Source organism: Plasmopara halstedii (assembly GCF_900000015.1).
Source record: "Plasmopara halstedii genome assembly, contig: Scaffold_555, whole genome shotgun sequence".
Lineage (NCBI taxonomy): Eukaryota > Oomycota > Peronosporomycetes > Peronosporales > Peronosporaceae > Plasmopara > Plasmopara halstedii.
The window spans coordinates 205,521-232,240 of NW_020187475.1; the positions used below are offsets into that span (position 1 = coordinate 205,521).

General features: G+C 44.6%; 3 protein-coding genes across 3 annotated transcripts in view; 1 reads left to right on the top strand and 2 right to left on the bottom strand.

Moving 5' to 3' along the window:
- Positions 1–1,158, bottom strand: part of PHALS_11575 (uncharacterized protein) — a gene marked incomplete at both ends in the record, with an annotated part of 1,299 nt that extends 141 nt beyond the window's left edge. The window contains 2 exons of the mRNA XM_024726957.1: positions 15–675; positions 778–1,158. Of these exons, the coding sequence (XP_024577582.1) occupies positions 15–675; positions 778–1,158 (1,042 nt within the window). The remainder of the gene's footprint in view (positions 1–14; positions 676–777) is intronic.
- A 15,096-nt stretch (positions 1,159–16,254) lies between these two features.
- On the bottom strand, positions 16,255–17,057 carry PHALS_11576 (uncharacterized protein; the record flags this gene model as incomplete). The annotated part of the gene is made up of 2 exons (XM_024726958.1): positions 16,255–16,362; positions 16,944–17,057. 2 exons carry the CDS (start codon positions 17,055–17,057, stop codon positions 16,255–16,257), a joined length of 222 nt encoding a protein of 73 aa, XP_024577583.1.
- A 4,235-nt stretch (positions 17,058–21,292) lies between these two features.
- On the top strand, positions 21,293–21,535 carry PHALS_11577 (uncharacterized protein; the record flags this gene model as incomplete). The annotated part of the gene is made up of 2 exons (XM_024726960.1): positions 21,293–21,442; positions 21,500–21,535. 2 exons carry the CDS (start codon positions 21,293–21,295, stop codon positions 21,533–21,535), a joined length of 186 nt encoding a protein of 61 aa, XP_024577584.1.
- Between the last annotated feature and the right edge of the window lie 5,185 nt (positions 21,536–26,720).

Here is a 26,720-nt window from a genome sequence, read left to right on the forward strand (position 1 = left end):
GTTTCCAGTCACACCTTGTTTAGCATCCACGAGTAGCTCCTCAACTAGGGCCTGCCTCTCAGCCAACACCTGCTTGTCGTTCAAGACCTTCCTATCAGTAAAGACTTGCTTGAAGGTTGAGATTAGCTTTTGAACCAAACCCTGCTCGTTACTCAAGGCCTGCTTGTCAGTAAAGACCTGCCTGCCAGCCAAGACCTGCTTGTCAGCTAAGACCTTCTTGATAGCCAAGATTAGCTGCTGAACCAAAAGTTGCTTGTTGTCAAAAAAGCGATCGACATCCAAAACCGTCTTAATAGACAAAACGAGCTGCTCAATCAAGCCTCTTTGGTCATCAAAGATTTGTTTGTCATCAAAGACTTGCTTTGTATCCAAGGTATTCTTGATAGTATCGCGTAACATCTGGACCAAGCCTTGCTTGTTAGACAAGACCTTGTCATCAATAAACTTATTGATATCGACCACTATCTTCTCAATCATGACCTGCTTGGCAGCCAACATCTTAAGATCACTCACAACCTTGTTGATAGACGAAGCTAGATTCTCAACCAGGATCTGCCTGTCATCCAAGACCTGCTTGTCAATTAAGACCTGTTTATCATCCAAGTCCTGCTTTCCGCCAAAGCCCGACCGGTAAAGCTTACTCTCGGGTACGACGAGCTCCTTGAGATCAGAGTACTATGTATCGAACGCTGCGCTCGACAAAAAGGTTTTTGCTTCAGTCATATCGAGCAATTCGTCGAGCTGCGCACAAGCCAGATAAAGTAGGTTCGATTCCACCATCTCGCCTAGGCGAAGTCTCTCCATCTCCATCACGGCAAAGTACTTTTCTTTTCCCAAAATCTCGAGTTGCTTAAGCTTCGTAGCTTCAAATGATTTAAACCAGCCCTTCGCATTGAATCCCTGTGCCTTCCGATATGTCTTTGACCACCTTGCAATCATTTCGATGTCCACCAAAGCATGTGCTATAGGACCTCCTTTTATCTGCATTCGTTCTTCGGAAAGAGATTGGACTTGATCCGTTGCTGATTGAACGCCCCTTCTCAAATGTGTACTTTCACGACGCTCACCAGAAATGGACGATGTCGCTACCACGCGGACAAGCTCAGGGTAGCAAAGAATTGCAACGGTAGATAACCCAACGATCGATCGTACACGCATCAGAGAGTTTTTATGTTGGTAAGAACGAAATACGAAGAATGAGCTTAACTGAAATTTTTGAATGATGCATGGCGAACGAGTGAAATCATAAAAAGATATTTATTATTGAATGAAAGCTGCACTGACGCTGGTCACAAACGCATGTCACAAAGACTAAACAATTGGCTAGAAAGACAGCATAACAAAAAAGGTAATACACTCACTTTATCTAGTAAAATTAAACCTTACGAGAAAACTGACGAAGTGATGACCATTCCAGTGATTTCTAGAAATCTCTCTCAAAAGATATATGCCGATATATCAAAGCTTGTACCCAACTTGCTAGTTGTAGATTTCTAACATACCACCTCTATGCTACTCGTTTCTGTGACGATGCAGTCAAATCTGATAGATACAAGTCGTTGGCCGCGTTGTTTTCACTAATAAGGAACCAAAGTGACAAGCCTATTACATAGATATGTTTGTATTGAAGCTGGTACTTTCTGCGTTGGATCAGATGAACAAGATGAAACAGACCGCGGGCAAAATTTGGACGTTTACACGGTGCGTCTGCGCACTTTGATGAAGTAGAAGTCCTTTTTGTCGTTGGATGTTGGAATTACTTAGAGAAAAAAAAAGAGGTCATGCATTGTATTCATCTCCCATCTTATCGTAGTCCTGGTGGTTTGGCTGTACAATAGTTCAAGCGACCTTTTTACGACCTCTTTCCCCCATGAGAGAGAACATTTGTCAATTTCCCTTAAGTCACTCTTCACTCCAGACTGCAAAAGGCTCTTTCGTTTATTGAGATCACAGTGTGATGCATTGTTTAGCTCCCTGGATTGGGCCAAATACTTCGGTTTCTTTCGTAAGTTCAGCTTCTAAACAATTTGCTATACAGGACAAGAAGGACTTGTAGACTATCATCTCGATAATTTTCTGACCTTGTCTCGCCCTTTATGCAGAAAACGGAAAAACAGACTTATAGTCAACAATTAAGACATCTTAATCCATAAGAACTACTTAACAAAAGCATAAGAATATCGCTACAGGAAATTGTGCATATCCCTCTAGCAATTGTACTCAGGGCTTGCGTAACGTAACGGCGCCCGGTCCAAAGCATGCTTACTGCCATTATTGTGTTCAAAGACACGAAAAAAATTTAGCACCACGTCTCGAAAACTTTTTTTTCTATCACCATACCACAGCACAGTTTTAAATGCCTCTCTCCATCTGTGCATGTTTCGGTGAAATGCAAATACTGATAGATATATTGTAAAGCTTTTTCAATTGTTATGCATTGAAACTAAAGTTAAAAAAAAACGTGATGTCTTAACAGGTTGTTTACAGTTTCTCTTTGTCAACAATTCGGAAGATCCAAAGGATCCACTGCATAAGCTTCAGGATGTATCCGGCAAATCAACTGGGCCACTCCGACTTTGTGTTAGCGACAGGCAAAGATCGCGACGACTGTAAGGGAAGCAAATGGAAGGATGACAAGCATTTAAAGAGAAAAGCTGGACCTTCCAGCGATTATTCACCTCTTTGAATCCATAATGTAATTCCATTAGTCGTGATTATAAAATATTAATGTGCTTACTATAAATGTATCTTCTACTCAATATTATTGTCGTGATTTGTTTCATTCTAGCATGATTTTTGTATCTTCTGCACAGAAAGAATGGGCTCAGAACAATCATACTGTACCTTGATTTGTTTTCAAAATCAGCCATTTTAGGTCTTGCGCAAATTTAAAATAGATCTCTAAAGGGTTAAAGTTTAATTGCAATAAAAATCAGAATTTCAGCTTCGCTCAAAATCTAACAATAGTAGTAAGGTGATAAATGACTCACATAGTACTATACTTTGGTATACTACATATTGTACAATTGTACAAATGTCATCTACACTTTTGAATAATTGTGCATTTTGAGAACTTTGTATTCATTTATGAAGATGAGAACTCCAGGGTTGTGATATACGTGGGCTGTAATCCGCACGTCAGACAGTAAGCCAGTTTTTGAAGATAGATAGTGTACGTATGTCTTGGGTAATAGTCTAAAGCTCACCCAAGTATATGCATTGCGTGAATAACAGAGAAAACTAAATAGCAATTACAATAGAGGCTCTCTTTTTCCGCTTGCTCGTACGAGGCGACAGTCAAATGTGAATTGTGGGTATTCGCAATTTTGATGGGGGAAAGTGTAACTGGTTACACGTATCCTGGTCTGAAAGGGTGGGTCACACAAGATAGTGCGACGTACGAAGGTGTGGATTACACAAGACGGTATAATTACACAAAGGTGTGACTACACCGTAACACGAAGCCACTATGTGGCGGGACTGCCAGTAGTTATGCGTATTAATTAGGTTATTTAACTGAGAAAACCCATGGTTTTATATCTAGGCGACTCTGCCGCAAATAAAACAAGTAAATAAAGTTTCAATTTTGAGCGGAAGGGTAATATTCTTGGGTTAAGATTCTGAGTACTATTGGATGTAGCGGATTGCGATCCGCAATACTCGTACTAGTTCAGGTAAAGAACGGAAGGTAGGTGACCTTAGTAAGCTTCCTCTGATCTAAGAGCTACGGTAGCACTGCTGCACATATTATCCTCAAACTTTCTACGACTCTGATACTCGGTCATTCGTGATTCCACACGAAATGAAACACATCGAAGACGACTTTTGTCGACGACAAGCACAAAGCAAAACCGCGCCTCGATCCGAGGATGCGAAGGCTTCTTTGCCATTATCGATCTTAGGCATACTCCGCCGAACAGCGCTTTCCCAAGTTGAGCCAAATCCTGGCATCAAACGACCAGCTTGGGCGGATGACGATTGTTATATTAGCCCAACAGCGCGTTCAGTCCTTTAGTGTATTTGCGCTTTCGTGAATTTTATTGTCATCACAACTTTCACGACCGACGTGGTTGTACCACCGTAGAGTTTGACAAACACTTTAATCGATTGAATCTCGAGTGATGACTCAAACCGCGTATATCTTCGCCATTGAATTGATAACTTGTGCTGGAGGAGACCCACGAAGTCTCATGTACGTCCCGTACATCTTGCAATCCGATCTAGATTCCGTTTAGACAATCGACACTCGATTTTGGGCATGGGTTCGATTAATTAAATCCGGATGCATTCACGCAGCTTTGCGATATGCGCTTTAGGTTTGCCCCATAAACAGCGCAGGATCAGGTTCTCTCCGATATGGAAGATGCGCTAAAATTTGGTGCATTCAATAAACGTTCCTCTCCGCATCCACGTTCTCGACATGGTACAATCGATATCCCAATCGATCGTTTAGAGGGGGGGGTGCTTGAAGAGGGCGTCCCCACTGCAATTTCTATGGCTGCTCACAGTCTAAGTCTAATTTGAAAATACTTTGACCATAAGAAGACACTATTTTTCATGGTGAGCCGTCAGATGATTGAGGTGCTCGATCGGGTGTAGATGGCGCGACAACGCGTGAAGGATATTTGACAAATCGTCTGCGAAGTTCACGATCTGGCATGGTGTCATGAAACTAGCCAGGGGATGCGATAAGGAATCAGACTCGACGGTGAAGCAGGCTCTGTAAATTCTCCCTCTGCGGCTGCTACCGCTGATGATGCGGAGCCTTCTGCCCAGTGTTTCGCTCTGGATCGGGTGGATATTCTTTTAGTAGTAATCATAAACGCAATCAGCAGCCATCTTTTCGTGTAGACGTTCCGATCATCGCGATCATTTGTTTGGCTCCGAAACTCACGATGATGCTGATGTGACGACGCCAAGGTTTTCTTATTTTGACCCTCGTGCCGAAGGTGAGTCTTTAAAGCCATATCCGAATAACCTGTGCTACATTTTTGTATATAGTCGCGTCAGTACGATAATAGAGCTTGAGGTGCCCTACGTAGAACGTTGGATGTGTCCTTATCTAGCTCGGTCGGTCGATAGTGTAATCATTTCCCTGGTATGACACATCTCGAGATGGACTGATGAAGCGAGTTAATAGCCTCGAGCTTCCCAATCTCAAAAACGCATCGTCGGATGGAGTCTTAGGGCTAAGTAGAACATCATCCCCAACTTTGAAATATATTTTGCCTTGACAACCTCGTCTATCTGCATTTCTTTTGTAAATCTTGTATATCTGTCATGGCATCTCACGCACACATGTGATAACATTCACATTACCTATGATGAACTGGTCCGGGGCTTCCTTGAACTTAAGCTTTACATTTGCTTCATCAATTGTGTCAATTTGAGCGGCAGCGATTCGCCGAGCCTCTCCCCCACTAACACCAGAGACACCACCCATCCCACAAAGCAGTAACTGATGGCCCCAAAAAATGGCGTAAATTCAGCGAATGAATAAACAGATTTGTTCGGAGCAAACTCTACCAATTGTAACAAGGAACTTCATTCTGCGATTTTCCTCGCAGAAGCTCTTAACACATCACCGACCATTCGGTCGGCACGCTCTGTTTGCCCATCAGTCCCCGGGCGTAACGCCGGATAAACCCTAGACATATCCAAGGGAATGCTCAGGGTCTAAAACGTTTTTGCCTAAAGCCACTCATGGACCGTATATTTTACGACCAGAGACGATAGCGTCTGAAAACCCGAGATTGCGAAAAATCGTGGTCAACAAACAATCTAGATGAACCTTTGGCATCGATGCATTCGCTGCATGGAGCGATGTGAGCTATCTTGCTGAGTCTGTCGAGGAAGTCGAGCACTCCTATGTATCCATCAGCATTATCGGGAAAGCCGAAGATAAAGTCCAGAGCGACTGACTTTAAATTGTCGATAAAAAAATGGAGACTCTGCCGTGGCATTCGCGTGTGCTGTGCGCTCTACACACGCTGATAGACTTTGCATGTCTTCACGTACAGTGCAACTCACATGCTGTTATCTATCTCTCATAGCCAAAGAAATCGGCCATCGGTGTATCATGCGCCACGCGCACGATCATGTGTTTCAAATCATCGTTGAGGCTAACTACAATCCGTGTCTTGTCGCCACGTGCAATTTATAGTCATGAAGACTATCCTTCAATCATATGGATGCATCCGTGATTGCAAGCTACCAGGAAGCTTGTAATGGAGTTCCGTACCACCCAATGAGAGTGCTTAATGATCAGATCACACTGTTCATTCTCAAAACACACCCGACGTATCATATCGGAAACATCTTATTCGATATAGCTAATTTTGGGCTATCTCGTAATCCGGACGACGTGACAATACGTCTACCAGCACGTAATGTTTTTTCGGCTTGAATGCGACCTTGAAGTTGTATTTTGCAAAGAATGACAACCAGCGAGGGATCCGCTATGACAACTGAAGAGACTAAACTAACTGTATAATGCAAGCTTGCGTGATCTGTGTGGATGATTAACGGAATTAGACCCAAGAGGCGAGCATGAAACTTCACCAGCCAGGCTTCATTTCCAAACAGTTCTTTTCGTGAATACGGTATTTTTTTCTACTGGCTTCAGCTGTCGCGATTGACACGACACGATCGTGTCCCTCCTCTGAGTCCATTTGCCAAAATGCACCACCTGTTGCATACTCAGAAGCGTCATACATCATGCAATACAGCTTTGTACCATTTGGTAAAGCAAGTAATGGTGCTTCCATCAAACAGTTCTCGTCTGAGTGAAGGCTTTTTCACAAGTGGATGACCACTCCCACAGTACGTCCTTCATCAGCAAAATTGATATGGGCGTACCAATTCCGTGTAGTCACGCGAGAAGCGATACATGTGATTGGTTAAATTGATCCAGTTTCTCAAATACTTTTGATTCCTTGGTGCTGGCCACTCCTCATATTGCTTTGACTGTCCCAGAACCTGCACAAACACCGTGTTTACCAGCATCACACCCAGAACCTGCACAAACACCGTGTTTACCAGCATCACAACCGAGGACCGGTACTTTGCCGGCACCAGAAATGTACTTTGCAAGATTCGCTTGCAATGAATGCGCACGCATACATTCTAGCACCACACAGAGGTGTCCAAGAGCATTTATTCGGTAGATCTGCCATTGTTTAACCTTTCAACGAGCATAAATGTCGACAAATAGGTTTTTGTGAAGCGTCGCGAAGGTCGAAACATATAAAAGATCAATCGATGGAACGTTGCTGTACATTAAATCTTCCTTGTGGCATATTATGCCACTCCCATAACACACCAGTTGGTGTACTTACAGCCGTCAAAGAAACGTCTTCGTCCCTCATCAATATTTCGTAATATGGTAATATCATTGACCAAATCAACTAAACTGTGTACAGCTGGACATACGATAGATGATGACATTTTAGGCGAGATTGGTGTTTTGACACGAATCGCCAGTACATTCAAGTTGTTATAGGCGTGAACGATACGCCATTTACCATTTGGATCATGCACACAGAACGTGAGAGGATTTTCTCTTTCTCACCATCCGAACAAATTGCTTTTGAGAAAAGAATTCATCGATGTATTCGCTTTGTGTTCGCGACAGTGGTCACTATTCCATGCTTTAAACCGGGTTCACGATCAAACTCGTATCGAACTCGCGAAGACCAGAGGGTAGTTTCGCACTGACTTCACCATCCTTGTATTCCATATCAAGTGAATGACAAGGATCGGTTGGATCTTTCAGAATAGCTGATACGCTGTGTGACTCTACACTCTGTCAAAATTCTTCGAGAACCGAATTAAACTGATGATGAGCGTTGTTTCGCTGGGTCGACCTTCGACTGTAGCAACACGACATCCGCAATGTCATCACACTTCAAGGCGTGTAGAAAGTCATCTTGAGTTATTTCTTCAAGATGCACCAGCTCTTCCATCCTCGGCAACGATGCCAAAAGAACATCTGTTGTTGTAACCTCACAATCAGCCGTTGCATCCACAATACGCGGATCTGCATATTCGCATGCTATATTATAATCGTGGGAGTATTACGCTGGACTAACTTACCCGCACAACCGCATCCAAAGCGGGAGTATCAACACCGCGATCAACAAATTCCACTAATTCCTTCACATGAAACAAATTACACTAATTCTTCACATGGTTTGTGCTGAACCACACAACAGATAGACGCATCACATTTGTACCCATGAACTCATGAACCCACAAACCGAATCATCCACTGTATTAGCGGGAGTATTGGTGGATTCAGCCACAGTGCCACAGTCAGTTCCTCCGACTTCCCTTGACACATGTCGGAAATATTTTTCTGTCTTGAGGGGTGCTACAACAGACATCTCCACCTCAAAAAATTATTACGTTGATCAAATCGCCGTATCCACCAAAGAATCAATGGTTTAATGTAGCCAGTTTCGGGCACCACTAGACCTATCGACACACTTTCTGAGTGACCACTCAAGGCGACTCCGTACGAATCGGTATCTTTGCTAACCTGGGGAATACCAACTGCATGACAAATATCAATGAATTGTATATCATTTCCAGCAGCGTACGACTGCCGAGCATCGAGCGCTTCGTATGATGCGTAGTGTAAGTAGGATTATTACTTTTTAGAGTTCTACATACGCCAGAAGAGCTACTTCCGATCGTTTTCGATCACCAGACGGATCCATGGCTCGTGCTTCTCAAGCCACGGTATACCTAAAATCAAGTCACACGATTTGTCAATCTCGAGGACTGTGAATACTTCCTTCGTTAAGAAGAACAATGATCCTCAAAGGGCAAACCCTCCTGAGTGATTCTACCACCACACTCACAAGTTTATAAATTCCCCAGAAGACCGCCACGTGTCTACTGTTACCGGCGTCTCCCCAACGCCTGGTGATATTGATGCCATGTGGCTTGGGGCCACTACGACGAAATTCGTGTTGAGAGGTTTGTCTCCCAAGCAGACAACCACGGCGGATGGGGCCAAGTTGTTGATATCCTTATCAGCAAATTTGCTGCCTACGGAGAGTCACCACAATGAGATCCATTGATCCTAGAGTTCCAGTAGCAGCTGTAGATGCTTCCGTCGGGCTGACTGTCTGACCACTTTCTTGACGCTGACAGTAGTCATTACACTATGCAATCATAATTACATCTTCTAGAGTCGTTGGGCTCTGATGGAAAATTGCAGGCTTAGGAGGATCATTAGTGAGTCTCTCTATAAACACAGTGATCTCCACTGCCTCTAGCATCATTTCGATTATCATACTGGCACAATGCTCTCGGATCTTCTGTACAGAGTCGTACGTCGAGCTGTTGTTTATACGGCATGGCAAAAACTTCGACCGTTATCGAAATACCACATTCGTCGGAAAGAATATCAATTTAATACCCCTCTTCAACTCTTGCTATAACGGGGTTACACATGACCCTGTATAAAAGGGCGGGTCGCACTGATGATGTGACCGTACATAGGTGTTGATCACACAAGTTGGTCTAATCACACAATTGTGTGGCTACACCGTGACATGAAGCAACTACGTGGCAGGACTGCCAGCAGTAATGCATATTAATTAATTAGGGTTTAAAATTTAACCAAGAAACTCTAAGGTTTTAGATACAAGCGGCTCTGCCGCAAAAAAAACAATTAAATACAGTTTAAAATTCTGGACGCTTAAGGTTTTTTATTACTCTGGAGTTAGCTGATTGCAGTCCGCTACACTAGTACTGGTTCTTGTATAGAACGTAAGGTCGGTGACCTTAGCTTAGCTTTTCTTTAAGCTACGGCAGCCCCGCAGCGCTTGGTAGCACTTGTAGTCAGTCATTCTCTGTGAGGATAGAGCAATACTCTTATTCGCCCCAGGGCATGCAGGACGGGCTTTATAAGCTAATATCCCTGCTTTGCCCTGAGGGCGTAGAGCACCTTGTTTCGCAAGGTCCCGAGGCGATAAGCAGGCGTTTTCAAATTATAAAATGTTTTGCTAGAGCGTCTTCAGTAGAAGCTGTGAGCATAGACTGCGTCCATGACGCCACCGTCTTGTAGGCATCAGGACCTTTGAGAGTAAGGATGGAGAATTTTTCCTGCTCTGGGTAAGAGAGGCCGAGATGGTTATGTATGGGATCGGCCGTGCTCCAGAACGAACAACAGCGCGTGGCGCTAGCTATCTCCAAGCTCGTGGACCGAACACGAAAATTGGCACCAACGTGCGGTACTTCAGTTGAAGCTGCGTTTCCTTACTGGGGGGAGCTGAAGCATCAGCTTTTGCAAGTGTTCTCGCCGCCTAATCAGGCATATCGCGTGGGGTCTCGATCCTTGCTGCTCGACAGGGCAAGAAGGAGTTAGTGGACTTTGTCCAACTATTGACAACTCTTATTGCCGGGATGGCAGCCTATACTATCCCCGAGGCGGTCGCAATGACCGTCTCTATGGCAGGTTTCCGCACTGGCCTGACCAGAATGGAAGTCTTCCGCGTGCATTGTCTTCTTTTGTAGAAGCGGTGAATATAGCATTGAACGCCAAATTCAACTTCAAGTCAACACGACTTGTTTTGAATGCACACCCTCAGAGCTCTTCGAGCGGGCCTGAGCCAATGGATCTCAGCTATGTTGAGAAAGAGGAGAGAACTCCGAGGTGCTGTGCAACGTTTAAACACAAGACTGTGTTTTGTTTGTGGAGACAGCAGCCACCTTCGAAATGGTTTTCCCTGCGCAAGGTTCGTAAAGGCTCATCGAACCGACGCCTTGCTTCTTACCAGTCTGGTTTGTCGCGAGGACACGAGAAAACACAGTAGGCGCGGGGCGCCCTACTGGTAAAAAACTGAGTTTTGTTGTGCCTCTAAAAGGTAGAGATCAGCAGGGCCCAGCCCAAAAAAGCTCTGTGCTCTTAAACACGGAACCTGTATGCAAGCCGGGCTTGCTGGTCGTAAATGCGACCGTGCAGGGCTTGATAAGCCATAGAAAATTCTTATCGATTTCGAGGCGTCGGGCAATTCTGCTCGGCGCTCCACGATCAAAGAAGCTCAGCTGTATGCTGAGAACTGAAAGCGTGGATGAGTGACACCGTCACTGTTCGCTTAGAGTCGGGATGTTGTGTCACTGTGCCGTGGGTTCCTGTAGGCCTCGATGTCAAGTTTCTTGGTTTGATATCGTGGATTGATTCTTAGTCTTAGACTTGGATGCATGGTATGACGTTATCCTTCGTATGGCAAGGTTGGAACACCATGAGTCATGGACCGATTGGAGGTCGAAGACCTTGAGCGCTACGAGCACGTCTCCTGGTGAAGCGTTGGTGATTCTTGAAACCACCTCTGCTAGGAAGCAGAAGCTCTATTGGCGCGGGCACTTGACCGGGTCAGTCAATGTGCAGGATATCATAGTATTCGAGCTGTGCAATGCACCTTCGGGTGATGAAGACGGCAGCGTCATTCTCGAGGCTACTTCCATGGTGGATGCTCTACTTGACCTGGAAAAGATGTCCTTAAAACAGTTTAACGGTGCCTTGAAAGCAGGCAATTTAGCCATGGTGGTCACTATACGACCGAACGAGGAGAACAGCTCGTCGCCACTTCTGGGAGAAGCTATCCTGGAGGTCATTAAGAGGGTGCTGAATGCACGAAGTGGATCATCGATCCGAAAGGATCCCTTGGATCCGTACTATCCTTTGGTAAAGGAGTTTCAAGACGCCGTCTCCAAAGACCCGCCGTCAGTTCTACCTTCTGACCGATGTGTGCGTCATGAGATTGACCTGGTCCCGGGAGCCAAATACTGCATAACACGCCGATGGCCCCTGTCCAAAGAGCAGTGTGACGTCATTGACGCCTTTTTACGTGCGAGCCACGAGGCAGGAATGGTGCGTGAGAGCAAGTCTCACCATTTGACACCCACATTTTGTGTTCGGAAGACGAAGGGCAACTGGCGTACCGCTCATGCTAACAAATGAGCCAAACGCTGGACCATTCCGGCACAGACGCATATTTCTAGAAAGAATGTTCTCCAGAAGAATATGGTTGGCTGTATAAAGTACAGCGTACTCGACTCAGATGATGGGTATTACCAATTGCACATGAGAGCGAGTAATATTCCGCTGACAGCGGTGAGTAATATGAGCCGCTTGCTCTGGGGGTGACTGGAGATGCCCCAAGGGCTGTCAAATGCACCAGCAATATTTAATTGTCTTGGGACGCAGTTGTTTCGACCCCACTGGGTGTATGCATAAACATACTTCGAAGTTATCTTTATCCACAGTCGTGCGGGAAAGAGAAGACAGATGAGGAACCCCACATCTTCCATTTTAGAGCGGTGCTTGAGTGCATGCGCACGAATAAGCTATTTGCTAATGCCTATAAGTGCATTTTCGGCGTTGAAGAAATTCTCTTTTTAGTGTGCTACATTGAGAAGCGTGCCATTCGAGCGGATCCTGCTAAGATCAAGGCCATTGTGGAGTGGCCAATTCCAAAGAACTTGTGCAAATGGCTTGGCCTTGCCAACTACTTGCACAAATATAGCGCAAATTCCGCGGATCTGGCACGGCCATTGTCTAATCTCCTTAGGAAGGATACGAGATGGTGTTGGAACACCGATCTTTGAGAGGCTTTTGACAGGGTCAAAGACAGTCTCCTTCATGCACCAATACTGGCGCTGACAGATCCCGATTATCCTTTAGTGTCGTCTGTGACGCTTCGGACTTTGCCATCGACAGTGCACTGCTACAAGCAGAAGCCGAGGGGTGAGATCGTGTGATCGCGTTCGAATCTCGCTAGCTTAAGGCTGCGGAGATGAATTAACCAGCACCGATTTGACGGATACGCCACGAATTGTGGTCCCTCACGATGAGGATTTGAAATACCGAATCCTCTATGAGGCCCACAACACCCCACTCATTGGCCTTCTCGGTCGTGAGAAGACGTATAGCTCTGTGAGTTGCCACTACTGGTGGCCCAATCTGTACAAATGGACGAGCGCATATTTGCACATGTGAGAGACGTGTCAGAGGGTGAAACCCTCTCTAAATCCGGCAGATTCGCTAGTCAGTTTACGGGTACCCTCCGGGTGTTGGCAGTCCATGAGTGAAACTTTGCGTTTGGCCTGCCGAAGGACTTGGCGGGCAACACGGGTGTGATGGTCTTTGTGGACCGTTTGAGCAATATGGCTCATCTTGCGTCAGTGCGGACACCATCGACGGTGTTGGTACAGCGACGATGTTTGTGGAATGTGTTGATCGACAACATGGACTACCGGAGACAATTGTCTCTGACAGAGACCCGCGCTTTACTGGGATTATTTGGTTCTACAATCTTAATGGTGCTGAGCTTGTCAACAGCGGTCCATCCGCAGATCGATGGTCAAACTGATCTGGTGGATCGCGTCGTCAAAGAGGTCCTTCGCAGTGCTTGCGCAGAGACGCCGAAGCACTGGAGCGCCATGCTGTCACTCGTAGAATTTGCTCTGGACAATTTAGTGCAGCTGTCTACCGGCTATTATGCCGCTTTACTTAAACGGGCTCGCGCTCCGCTGTCGCCGCTACACCATGGCTCAGAGCTTGGTGGGGGAAAACTTGCCAATCTGTTAGCCTCCTCACCGTGCGTAAAGAAGTCGATGACTTCCTATCTTCCACACTGAGCGTCTTACGACACGTTCGCGATGCGATGGCTGAGCCAAGACATGCAGAAGGAAGATGCAGACGGAAGATGCAGAAAAAATGTTGAAAACGTTGAGGCCGGAGACCTGTTTTAACAAATGCTAAAAACCTTCCTTCACCTGCAAGTTCTGCTGACTTTAAGACGAAGCTACGTACACGGTTTCTTAGACCTTATAAGGTCGTGGCCAAGCGAGGCCTTGCGTATATGCTAAACCTACCGAGAAGGATGCACACCAACCCGGAGTTCAATGTGGGCTTGCCTAAACCGTGCTGGGATCCAGCGATATTGAAAGCGTTACCGCAGGAACGATGCCCCAAGGCGCTCGGTGTTTGAGCACGGAGTGCATTATTTCCGTTTCCAACAGCTCAAGACGCTCCACCGTTGCACGAATTGACGTATTCGACTGGTTGACGTTTATGAGCCGCTCCGACAGAGCGCGATAATCCTCAACGTGGGGCAGTCGGTGCACAAAGTGTTCCAGGCTATAAAAATCTTCCGTACAGCTGCAGGCGACTTTGAAATAGTGTTTGGCGAGTGCCGATGATGACGGACTTTATCCTCCAAAGCTTGAAGAGCATCGCGAGTCACCGGACGGCAATCGACCAAGTCGTCATCGTCCACCGCCAACTCTTCTCGATGAGAATAGTGGCGTCCACTATCACGTGAAAAGCCTTTTGGGTCGACGTCGTCGACAGGGTCTAAATTAAAATCTTGTGAAGTAGCGGAGATACCCAAAATCCGAGAACTCGAGGGAGGTTGAGGTGTCACTTCGGCAAGACTGCCCCGGCGTCGTTGACACCTATGATCAGTAGGATCATAACGCTTCTCGTCGTCGTGCGTCCCACACTTCTCGGCGGTAAACCGTGAACCGTAAGGCCATAAACTGAGCTTAAGCAATGGCCCTGAGCTGCTGTTGTCGTAGTATCACCGTGTGAGAAACCACAGTGATCGCGGTAGCGTGATGGTTGATTTTATGTGTAGCAGGGCGACAATACGCAGGAAGTCGGCGTTGCGCCTTGAATTAAGCTCAAATCGAAGATGGCGCTCTATGCGTACGTTCACTTCCTAGTGGCTTTGCTGTAAGTAAGAGAGCGAGGAAAGTTCCAGCCAACTTTTAAAGACCTCCTCATCATCTGCAGCGTTTTGCCAGGGGCGAGCACCACAAAAATAGTCCGTATTGCGGGTACAGGAGTGCCTCTGCTTTAAGCTCGAATTCGAGCGCGGTACCTATCTGTTGAAATATATTGAGGTACCAAGAAGCGAGCTCGGAGAGCTTTCAGCTTGTCAAGATTAGCTTGTGTTGTCGACGGGGGCCCGACGACGTAGACGCCCAACGATCGGGTGATCGCGTCGTTCGCTTCAGTTCCGGGATCCGCCGAGCGCGTCTTTCGCTTTAGTTGTGGGATCCGCCGAGCGGAAGCCGTATTCCACACGAGAGTCTAGGACCGACCGTGGATACGAGCGCATGAGAGCCGCCCTGAGGGTAGCCTCCAATTACCGCTGCTGTAACTCGTCGAGGCGATTGGTAGCAATACCACACACCCCGGAATTTGAGAGGTCGGGGAACGGACACGATGTCCGCAAGGCTCGAGTTGGACTCACGTCGTGCTGTTTGCGCACCTCATCTTCCTTGTCTTCCATGCTGGAAAAAAAATCCGACTCGTGGTCGACTTCCTCCGAATCCTCGACGAGGAAATTGGTCACCCGGGGCAGCCGCGGTGTGTAGCGCTCGGTTGCCGAGGGCTTGGATGTGCTTTCCGTGAAGCCGTGAGCGTACCTTCCGGAGAAGCGCCCCGTGCAGAAGAAAAAGAAGGGCTTTGGCTGCGAGCGCACTCGGAACCAGTTCGGCCGGGTATTTTTCGTGTCATAGACACAGAGCTAATTGAGCGGAGAATGTTCAAGGATGTTCTTAAGTACGTAACGGTGTCTTATACACTCGAGCGTCTTACGAGGCGGAAGTTAGATGTGATTTGTAATTATTTACAATTATGATGGGGGAGAGTGTAACGGAGCTACACTTCCCTGCCAGCTCCTACGTCTCTCCGTCTTTTTATGATACGCAGGCCGAATCGTTCATCATTTTGACAATGAAAGTTTAGATAGGATATGGTATAGCGAGGACAAAGACATAGGAACCTAACAATCATTTCGTGTCTTACTAATCAATTATAATAGAGACAGATTGGGCGAGGGCAAAGTCTTTGATGGACGAACGGTAGCAACTTTACTAGTATTGTGATGATTTTGAGTTAAAAAAAGAATAGAGAAAGTCGCAAGTATGTAACACATATTGTATCCTCGATAGCAATCGGGTGGACGCACAGGTGGCTCAGCAGCCATGAATTCTTTCGTATGCTGTTCATGTGGCGGGCGATGTGCAGCGGGGTGGAGTTATTCATTGGCCACGAATGCCGCGTGTGGGAACAGTGTATATATTGCAAGGTGGATCAAAGAGTGAAATACTGTTATATTCACCTGGATAGTTTGTGACTATGGATTGGTTGATGGAGTGCGTACACTATCATGATGTACCAAAATACTTCGTAAACTCTAAATTGAGCTATTGCATCATGATCAGTGCTCAAAGCGGGTTGGGGGATGGAGTCCCGTAGATAATTGTTAGAGAAATAGTCCGTCGATTGGCAACCAATATTTTTGCGGCACTTCGAAGCTCAAACGATGCGTACTCCTGCAAAAGCATCCACGACCGCTTCTATTGTAATTTTCTCTTACACATTTTAATCTGTAACCTTGTAAAGACTGACAGACGAGTGATCCTCGTTTCTTTCAGATATCTCCTCGACTTAGCATAGGTCGCGTGACCTCTGCATAACAAAGCATGGAGAGGTCCAGTTTGGGCATAATTTAAAGCGGACATGTGCGGTCGTGGATTTTTTGCAAATTAATAAAAATACAGCCTTGCATTCAAGTCTGTCAATATTCTGAGCTTATTGATTTATTACGAAGTCTTTCAATGAGCTGGCAGTCACGCAATGCTCTTGGACATGGACGTTGCGACTGTGATCATTAGATTGAATTTTTGTCTTGAACAGAATATGAGCTAACTCTATTTACGCTTTGAATCTAAGCGCCAAGAAATAGCCATTAGCATGGTTAAATTTCCAAGTAAAAGGTGTAGCCAGCATAGCTGCGCATTCTCAAGTTGACAAAATTGGTCTCCTACAACACCCGATACACCAACAGAAATTCTTTGACTATAATACTTGATCCATGACACTTGGGTGGTAGTAACAGGTTTTGTCTGCCTACTCGTATTGTGATTGCAACCGAAGATGTTGTTGCTATCGCAGCACGGGCGAGCTCATCACTATCTTGAAAGAGCATTCGAAGTCTCCAATTTGTTTCTTTGTTGTTTCTGATCATGTTGAATATACACGCCTAAATTCATGTGTGTCGAAAGATCAAGCTTAACTTTTGCAATTCAATCGCAAACATTATTTTGACAATGCGTCGAAGACTTATCAACACGTGCATCGTACCTACGAAAAACACAAGTCCGATAGAACGCCAAGCAAAATGAACTCTGATTATTATGTTATCTATTCAGGGTGCAACTAAATTTTGTCGGCTATTTCCACGCATATCACTATTTTATCGCACTGGCGGGCCGGACTATTGATGTGTTAATCCTTAACAAATACTCAAAGCGAATATTAGCTGATTCTTCGATCGTTAGAATCATTATATATGCTTTTAACCACCCGCATAAGGATAGACTTCATTGAAGATACTCAAATAGCCAATTTTACTTTTGCTCAAAATTTGACTAGATCTTCTCGAGATTTATTATGGAATACGCGATTTCAGGAACTAGTATTAGATTTGCGTATCGAATACATTTTTACCTTCACAGTCATCCCAGGATAGCGAAATTTGCTCTTAAATTGCTATAGTAAAAAAATTTTTTAACATTTGCGGCATAATAAGATTTATCTCAGTGTGAGATTGAGCACAATGGACATTTTGATCGATCACCATGTATCGCAGCAACAAAATGAACACTCGTGGTACTTTTTAGCTGCCTATTTTGCCCATAAAAACCCTTCTTGTTACGCCAAATCAAACAGGCGGATAATGAGAATGATAGAATTAAGCTTTCCATTTCAAACGGACCAAAAACGCCCGCACTAAATTTGAGATGACATCAAATTATCTGTTCTCATAGAATGATACAGCTTTTGATAAGTCCACAGTAATGTACAATTATTTAATTCTTTTGTAATGACATTGTGTTTTAACTGTACTTTGTCATAGAGGATTAAAGCTGACAAAGTGCGCAAAAATCAGTCATGAAATAGCAACTTATAGGATGATGCTGGTTTTAAGGACGCTCTACAAATTAGTTTTATTGACTAGACGTTCTTTAATGTACGAAAGGTCATCGAGTTGTAAGTAATAAACATCCGTTCCACCTCAATTCAAGAAAGATGCCTGTGTCTACTCTTGGGAAGATGGCAAACACCGAAATACAGGTATTGTAAAGAGTACTTAGTATGCTACTCTGTTCTTCACCATTATCGTAATCTTTGTGACGTCACTTAACGCATTCAGCAGTATAAACGTAGCACCCACACTCGCCTCACAGCTAAATGGTGTTTGCTTCAATACAGATTTGGTGTTGGCACCCGTTGCCGCGCGCAGAAATCTGAGTATCTTGAATCCAAGTGCTCTTGTCGGTGTACCTGCCATTATTTTTTCGAATCGATGTAGTCAGCCTTCAGTTATTCATACTGATCGTTCTTCCAAATAAAGTGATTCCTGGTTTCCACGAGCCTTGAATGAGCGTAATAGCTTGCATTGCTTTTCAACGCATTGGTCCCATGTTTGAGACTCATGTTCCTGAGCATTACACGCGTCCAAAGAGCATATAATGCAAGCCATGAACTTGGCCTCTGTGGAACTCAGATCTACCTCTCTCTGGTTGTTGGACTTGGACACAGCCGAATCATTACTTATATTTAGTAAAACACCTGATACAGAACGTCTGTCAATGGTATTGCTGACCAGGTCTCTCTAAGAAAAAGATGCCACCACATTTCGAGTTCTTTCTTGCGAAATGATCCAGTGATAAAGAGTCGACGTCAAGAAGTGTAGTACACAATTGCGGCGATCCAATGTTGTAACTCGGTAATCTTGAGAGAACGAATTAGTTGCGTGACGACATATGCGATGTCCGGATGAGTGCACGCTGTGATATACGGTTGACTTCCGATAAGAGGGCAATATGGTCTCCAAAAGTCCAACTCTTTACCTGGTGACTGTGATGTCGACGGTTTGACACAAACGCACTCAGAGTATTGATGTCCACGCATCTTTGGCCAAGTAACTCATTTATGTCGTGAATGCAGCATGGCTGTTTGAACATTTGGGTTGCCGCTCTATTGTTGTGGTTGAAATCCATATATTTTAGCCTTGCCGATAGGCCCGTGCACTAGATTCTATACGCATGAAGTTATCGTAATAGAGCGGCATAGCACAGCTATACTGCTTACGAAATGCAAGGTCGTCATCATTATATCTTAGGCTGAATATACATGCGAGCAAGTCATAGCTCCCGCGGACTATCAGCTCCCGAATATAGAGCCGACCGTGCTTCCTCGTGGTGACAATCTATTGTGTATGTTCTACCGTTCCTTGTCCATACCAGTTGCCATAGCTCTGTTCTTTCCAAGATGGTTGCGAATACGCCGTAGCAGCACACTCAACCCACCTTCGGCAAGATTTCCCACAGACATAAAACGTCTGTCAAATCAATAAGCTTAACCTACATTATGGAAATGCGTCTTTTATCTTATCCCATAGGTTTCACCGTTCTGATTTCTTCAACTCTTTACATTTTTCCATCTGCACTTCTTAACTCGATGCTGCTTTAAAGTATCTTCTAATCGACCGAGTCACTCCGGTGAGGGGTCATGACGACATCGCGCTGCTGTCAATAAGCCAACCATTCAATCGCTCCTCATCCGCAGCAAGTACTACATGGCTACCACTGAAACGTTTTCATAGATGATTCACAACTGGGCAGTTCCGTCAAATGCGGCCCAACTGGTCCCAGATGAAGCCCTGACGCTTAAAGCTGCCGTCTTATTGTGACGCGAAAGCCTTGCTACCGCTTTCTCGTTTGATCTCGAGCCGTCCGTTTTTCCAGTAGGGCAAATGCTTCTCCAGTGACTTTCTCTTACCATAATCTCTCAAAAGCTTATCCTTGAAAGATATAGGTGTGATATTCCTGACATTTTCCAAGAAAGAAAAAATCAGCACATATATGATGACAGGCTGCCCAGAATTATCACTCGCTAGCTTGACCCATTCACAAACTCCCCTGTCGCGAAGAGCACCACAACTAATATGTCAAACAGACCAAGATGTTCCGCCATACATAATCCAAGTTACTTTTAACACATGGACGTGACCTGTCATCGTGACAAGGTTGTACAACAAAAATCAATCGCTGAAATCGTGAAGCGCTTGGACAGCAACTTTATCCATGCTATTACGCTTCGCGGCATTCCAAAGCCACCGTGCACTATAAATAGACATTGGTTTCGATTGCTAAAAAAGAAGCATAATAAAGCCGAGCTAAACTGGAAATCATGAAATTGTCAATAAGATATGTAGTCGATGAAGCGCTTCATTCTATAGCAAGTCGTTAGTAAGCCAGCTGTATTGATTCCGAAAAGATACCAGCTCATTACCGTTTTGACATTGGATGTACTTTTTGTAGCACTCATTATATATAGAGTGATACTCTTGTGCACTTGGTGGTAATCACTAGTTAAACAAGATGTATCAAGAGTACACTATAGTATAGTGAATCAATACATTGACTAAGTGTTTAAGAGGTAGCAGCTCTTAGCATCTTTTGCCTCAAGTAGGTTTTATCGCTTAGAGCCTAAGTCAACCTATGCCATCGTGATATGATCACAGTTAGGTATTGCTGGATGCTGACGATCGGATATATCCTTTGCCCGATTGTATATAGGTCATATCAACTTTTGTCGAGATCGGACGGGGTTAAGAGTTTGAAGGAGCAGCAAAACTTTGATGCTTTTTAAATTTAAAACAAGCTTGTATAAAGAAAGTTATTCTTCAAGGACCAAAACCTTATCGTCGCTTGAAAAGCGCCTTTACCTTGGTAAGCTCACTAAATCATTGAACCACAGTAGGTAACTGCAACTCGGACGGGATACTCTGTATGGCTATAAAATCGTAATGGTCGACCAATAACAGTTTTTGCACACTAAACAAGAGACACAAATTGATCAATATGAGAACGATGTGGCCTTATAGAGCACACAACGCCCACGATAACTATGATTAACGATTGCTGCTGCTAGCAGCCCTGATCTCATCCCTGCCAAGTACTTTGGTGCATCGTATTGTGCTGAATTCGGTCAACGATAATAATCAAGTAGGCAGCATGTGATCGAATCAGTCAAATGACTGCTGATGGCACCTGATTTGAGTCATTGTTGATTGAGGCACAAAATCAAGAAAAGCGAACGATAATAAAAACATTGAACAGTGCGTTACAGGAAGCAAATCAATCTTTGAATCAGCTCGAATCAGCACGTAAATTGGTGGCAAATAGACGCATGATGATAGCGAAGCAAAGTAATGGTTTTCATAGGCTGCAGCTTCAGCTGAAGTCCGCGAAAGATAAAGGGTCATTTGCAGAGAGAAATAACCAGCGATTTCAAACGGAAGTCACAAGCGCAAAGAAGAAGTTGCTGTGTTACGATGCCAAGGTATGGTGGAGATTTAGATTATGAGGAAAGAATTGACATAATTCTTGTTGCAAACAGGTTAACAAACTGAAGTCTGACAAAATTGTACTCTAAAAGTCTTTGATCGAATCTCAATGACGCGAAATCGAGTCGACAAAGCAACTGGCTTTAGCACTAAAGGCAAATTTTGGAATTTATAGCTCACGACACAGATGTCGTAGATCTAAATATCGTCAGAGTCCAGCTCAGCTGTCGACTTCAACGTGTTACTCTTCTGAGAAAGCTACGAACACCAGTACTCACGACCCATTTCGCACAACATAATGCAACAAAAACAAATATTTCTTTTCCGTCATCCATATGTACTCCAGCTCAGCAACATCAAAACAAAAACGAAGAATTACTCGATTAATTGCAAGAAATTCTTTCTGTGCCCAGACTTGGCATCCTAGATATAAATTTATAGTTGACCATATTTATAGACACAGATACATGTAAATGAAATTTGAGTTGTAGTTCGCTCTATATGACAAGAAAAATGGCAATACATTAATGTTCTCCTGTCTCTGAAAGTTGATTCCTCATTTGTAAGGCAGATTGCGTCGATGCTATCAGTTTAGGCCAATCCTTCGCATGGCCATCCATATGCGACATGGCAAAGGCCACTTGAAAACGGTTATCACAAATTTGAGCCATCGTAATAGCAATGGCTTTATCTCACTGCCAGAACGCAAAATTTTAATCTTCGTTCCCATGGAAGCTTTTCACCTCAATTTTGACAGGACATTGCGTATATACAGACGATGTCACCGCTACTTTCGGAGGAGATGATAAAACTGGCGCTGGTATGGTCTGCGATGGAAATTTTAATGATCCTTGCTCATACGCAGCCAAATTTGCTTAGCGTTGCGTTATCGCTTCTTGATCCAATTGGAGCATATCGGAGACCGCGTGATATCCGATTACAGCTCGCAGCTTTATTACACACTCCCACTGCGAGTGGGTGGTGAATTCTTCCTGATGTCTGAGGACGTGTCGGCGTTGAAATGACTACTAGTGCTAGCAAATGTAACGGAAATTGCATATCCGTGTAAACACACTTACTAAAAAGGCGTAGATCAACTAACACACCTTACCGCGTTTTGCTCGCTTCCAGTGCGCCGTTCACTTAGATTAAGAGGAGGAAAGGTGAAGTGACATTTCTTATTATATATAGCTAATAGGCTTTTAACCTCTCTAACCTGATAAGTACTTTAACCTCTGATACAACAAAAATAATGATGGTATAATACTATACAGGATGTACGTTAAATGTCAGACACTCAATGCATGTCATCTACTCAACATGTATATTCGTGCCTGGCCCATTTACATTCAATGCTGGCAGAGGTTTCATTTCTTTCACGACTCGGTCGTGGGATAGACCGACAGTGTTACCGAGTGCAACAAAGGACGCCGTGCACTAAGCACGAAGGAGGTATATACGCTCAGCATCGGCGTTAAAAATCGCATAGCGTATAATTTCGTGTGCTAGCTCCTATCAGAAGCGAAACTGAGACCAGTTAAAATAATCAGCACCGCTAAATCGCTTTCCCAATTTAAGTTACATATATTTAGAATTGATTCTGTTTAAACAAGCATTATATTTTTGTTTTACTATATCTCATTATAAAATAATCGTTTTTCTGCATAAGTACCATGGGAAGCGGAGGTTGGGTCATTTGGGTATGAGTTTTATTTTATTTAAAAAAACGTTTATTTATTTATTAAAAATGTGTGTTTTAGGGTTTTATGGGACACAGACCGATTCCGAGCAAGATGCAAATCCTTCGCGCTTTTTACAATCTGTTCTTCGCAAATATTCTTCTCTTCCTTGTGTTCTTGAAATACCTGCTCAACCGCTTAAGCAATAACATACCCCAACCAAGCAGATATTTCCGTCGATCTTACCCTTGACGGGTCCACCGTAGATCTCTCTGGGAAATGCGTTTATGCTGCAGTAGCACTACAGAAAACGGGGATAAAGAAAAGTTGATGACGTTTGAAGTTTGTTTACTGACTCCTTGTAACCACAGAAACCACAGTTTTTGACCTGTAAACACTGAAAAGCCTTCGTCAATTATCGACTTGATTCGGAACGAGGTAGAGCTCATCTGAGTAAATTTTAACCGCTTATGAAGTCCATAATGTTGCCGAAGTTTGATTAGGGTCCCGAACGGTTTGATACGCCGCGCTCTTTTAAGAGAAAGCAATGTGGATCAATCGCAAATCACTCGACAAACAAAAAAACAGACTTCCTTACACAATTACATGCTACCGAATCTTTCTATAAGGTACAAAAAAGTGAGGCAACTAATTGGCATATACTTTTATGTTATGGATCACATTTGTGGCGCGTTAAAGAAGAAAGTAAAGGAAAGTGTTTCAACTATGTCGTTCAGATGTGGATCTCCCTGATTGCAAAAGCTTGCAGGCCCTTTGCAGCAGAACTGTATCGATATGGTCAGATCACAGTTTCGCAAGCAGTTGCAGGCATTTAACACGTCATTTTTTACTATACAAGGATGGTCAAACGTGAGAAATGAACTAATTTATCGACAGGCAGCATATCGTTGATTCTGAAGATTATCAATACGCAAGAGCGGGCCATACGGCTCAATGCATTGCTGACAATTTTAGCCCTGTCATTAGATCTAAGCAGACTTGGTTTTTGTATTAGTGGGGCAGTAACCGATAATACTGCCACTAAAAATTTGCATGAAAATCGTTGCAGTAAAAAAATATCCTTGGATGTTCTTCCAAGGGTGTGTGAGCCACGGTCTGCATTTACTTGCGTGGGGCATTATTGCAGCCGCCAAAATAAAGCGACGAAAAGCTGTCGCAGATTATTCCGATGACACCCATTCGAGTATTCGCTCACATTTGCTTCTAGCATTAAAACTTTTGTTTCGTGTCACCACCAAGTCAAGACGACGTTTGTGAAAGAACAAAAAAGGAGAAAGAGTCGACATCGATTAATACAAGATAAGGCAGCTTGCATGACTGCTACTCCAGTTTGCAAAAAAGTGAGAACATTCTCCACAGTATTAATAAATGTTAAGATTTGGTATAGTCAAGATGAAAGAAAGTGCTCAAAAAGTGGTTGATATCATTACCAATGCAGATTCCTGGTGTTATCTCGAGAAAGTTATAAAGCCGAATATCAAAACAAATGCCATATTCCGAAAAATTCCGTACCTGTTTCGAAAGTGTGCCGCGCATTGAAATTCGACGTTCCACAACTTTTCCGACGTTTAGAACTTGAGGAAAAGAGATATTTATTGCAATTGGTACAAACGCGACTTAATTTCTTGTACGACAACAGGACTGAAATAGAATAGTTCTGGGTTCAGGATTGTTGTTGAGGGCGATTCGTTTGATTTAGTTGCAAACAAAGCAATTGAATACGTCTAATTTAGATCAACGCAGATAAGGACCGTGAGGAAAACGACTTTCGGCTCAAAACGTTGCTGAAGCAAACAAAAACTGTTCTTCAATACTGGATGGTCCATGGAATCCGAAATCCTTTACTTAAGAATATTGCCTTCAAGGTTTAAGCTTGGTTACATTAAGCTCTGTGTCTGAATGAAACTTTTTATCTGCTGGGTTTATTTATTAAAGCTGCGGAATCATTAAAGGTGCGGCGGGGCTGCCGTAGCTTTGCGCTTTGAGAAAGCGCAAGTTACGTCACCGACCTTTCGTTCTATACTTAGAACAAGTACGAGTCTAGTGGATCGCAATCCCCTAACTCCAAGAGTAATTATTGCCTTAACCCAAGGCTAATTAACTCTTCCGTTTAAATCCAAAACTGACTTTATTTATTTTTATCTGCGGCTAAGCCGCCTACTTTCTAATGTATAGATTTCTAAATATATATAGTAAAATCTAAATACATACAAAAATACTGGCTACCCAGCCACGTACCGTATTCTTATTTTGGTGCAGTCACACCATGCCTATCTCGTGTGACACACACCCCTATTAGCAGGGTACGCGTAACCCCGTTACACCCTCCCCCATTCAGATTGAGAATATTTATAGTTCCAATTCATTATTGCCTCAAGGAGGCTTGCGTGTCCTCTAGACACTGCAACTTGGTTTCTCGGAACAAACCGACTTCCGTGCCCAATGAGCCCTGTGCTAACGACACCGAAGTCACCAAGTCTCGCTGGTTCTGACAGCGCACACGGGTAGGGCTCAACTTCGTCTCCCGCACGCGGTGCAAAGTCGGACTGTGCGTCCGCGGCATCGTGGGATGTAAATCCTAGGCTCGACGAGCCCGAGCATCACACTCCGCCCACGCTATTAATGACGAGTGGCCTCGTTGAGGATGTGGAGGTGGTCGACTACGAGACTGACACTCCTTTTCCAGCGTCGGATGACGAGGAAGGCGAGCCGCGCCAGCGGCGTGAGACGAGCTCTGTTCGCGCCTTGCGGAACCCATGTCCGTTTCTTGACCTCTCATTACCTGAGGGACGTAGTGTCATTACCAATAACCTCGATGAGGCACAGAAGCGGCTGCCCGTAAGGCAGCTCTGATTCGCGCCCATCAACGGCCAGTCATGGACCCTCATGCAGAATACGGCTTCCGCCCGGCGGATCCCGCTGTGGAAGCAAAGGACGCGAGAGATCGATCGTTACGCGTCCACATCATTGGACATCCGGCCAATATGGACGATGAACTTGCCACACGGAACGCTCAACGAGGTGGCTCTCGTGTACCCGCAATGCGAACAGTACCTGTAGTGCTTGCCCCTGGAGAAAGCACTACAGATGGCGAAGCGCTCTTTGAGCGATGAATGAAATGGCACCGGAAACTTTTCTCACTGTATAACTTACAGTTGAGCCACAAGGAAGTGAACGTGCGTGTGACACCTCCACGCACGCAGTCGACTTCCTTCGGATTGTCGCCCTGCGACGTATGGATCAACCACTAACGCTCCCGCGAGCTCTGTGTCTGCGACCGCAAGAGCTCATGGCCACTGCTTAAGCTCAGCTCGTGGTCCTTCGACTTCCCTGGCTATTGCAGGGAAGCGCGGGGCGTTCTGATCTCTCTGACCAAAAGCGTCCACGGCATCTGGGCAATCTTGCCGAAATGGCGACTCAAACTCCTACGAGTTATCGGAGATGGGATATCCCCGCTACTTCACCAGAAATTGGGTTTGACCCTGTTGACGACGTCGTCTCACTAGACGTTCCATGTGATAGTGGACGTCACCGTTCTCATCAAGAAGAGTCGGTGGCGGGCGGTGACGACCGG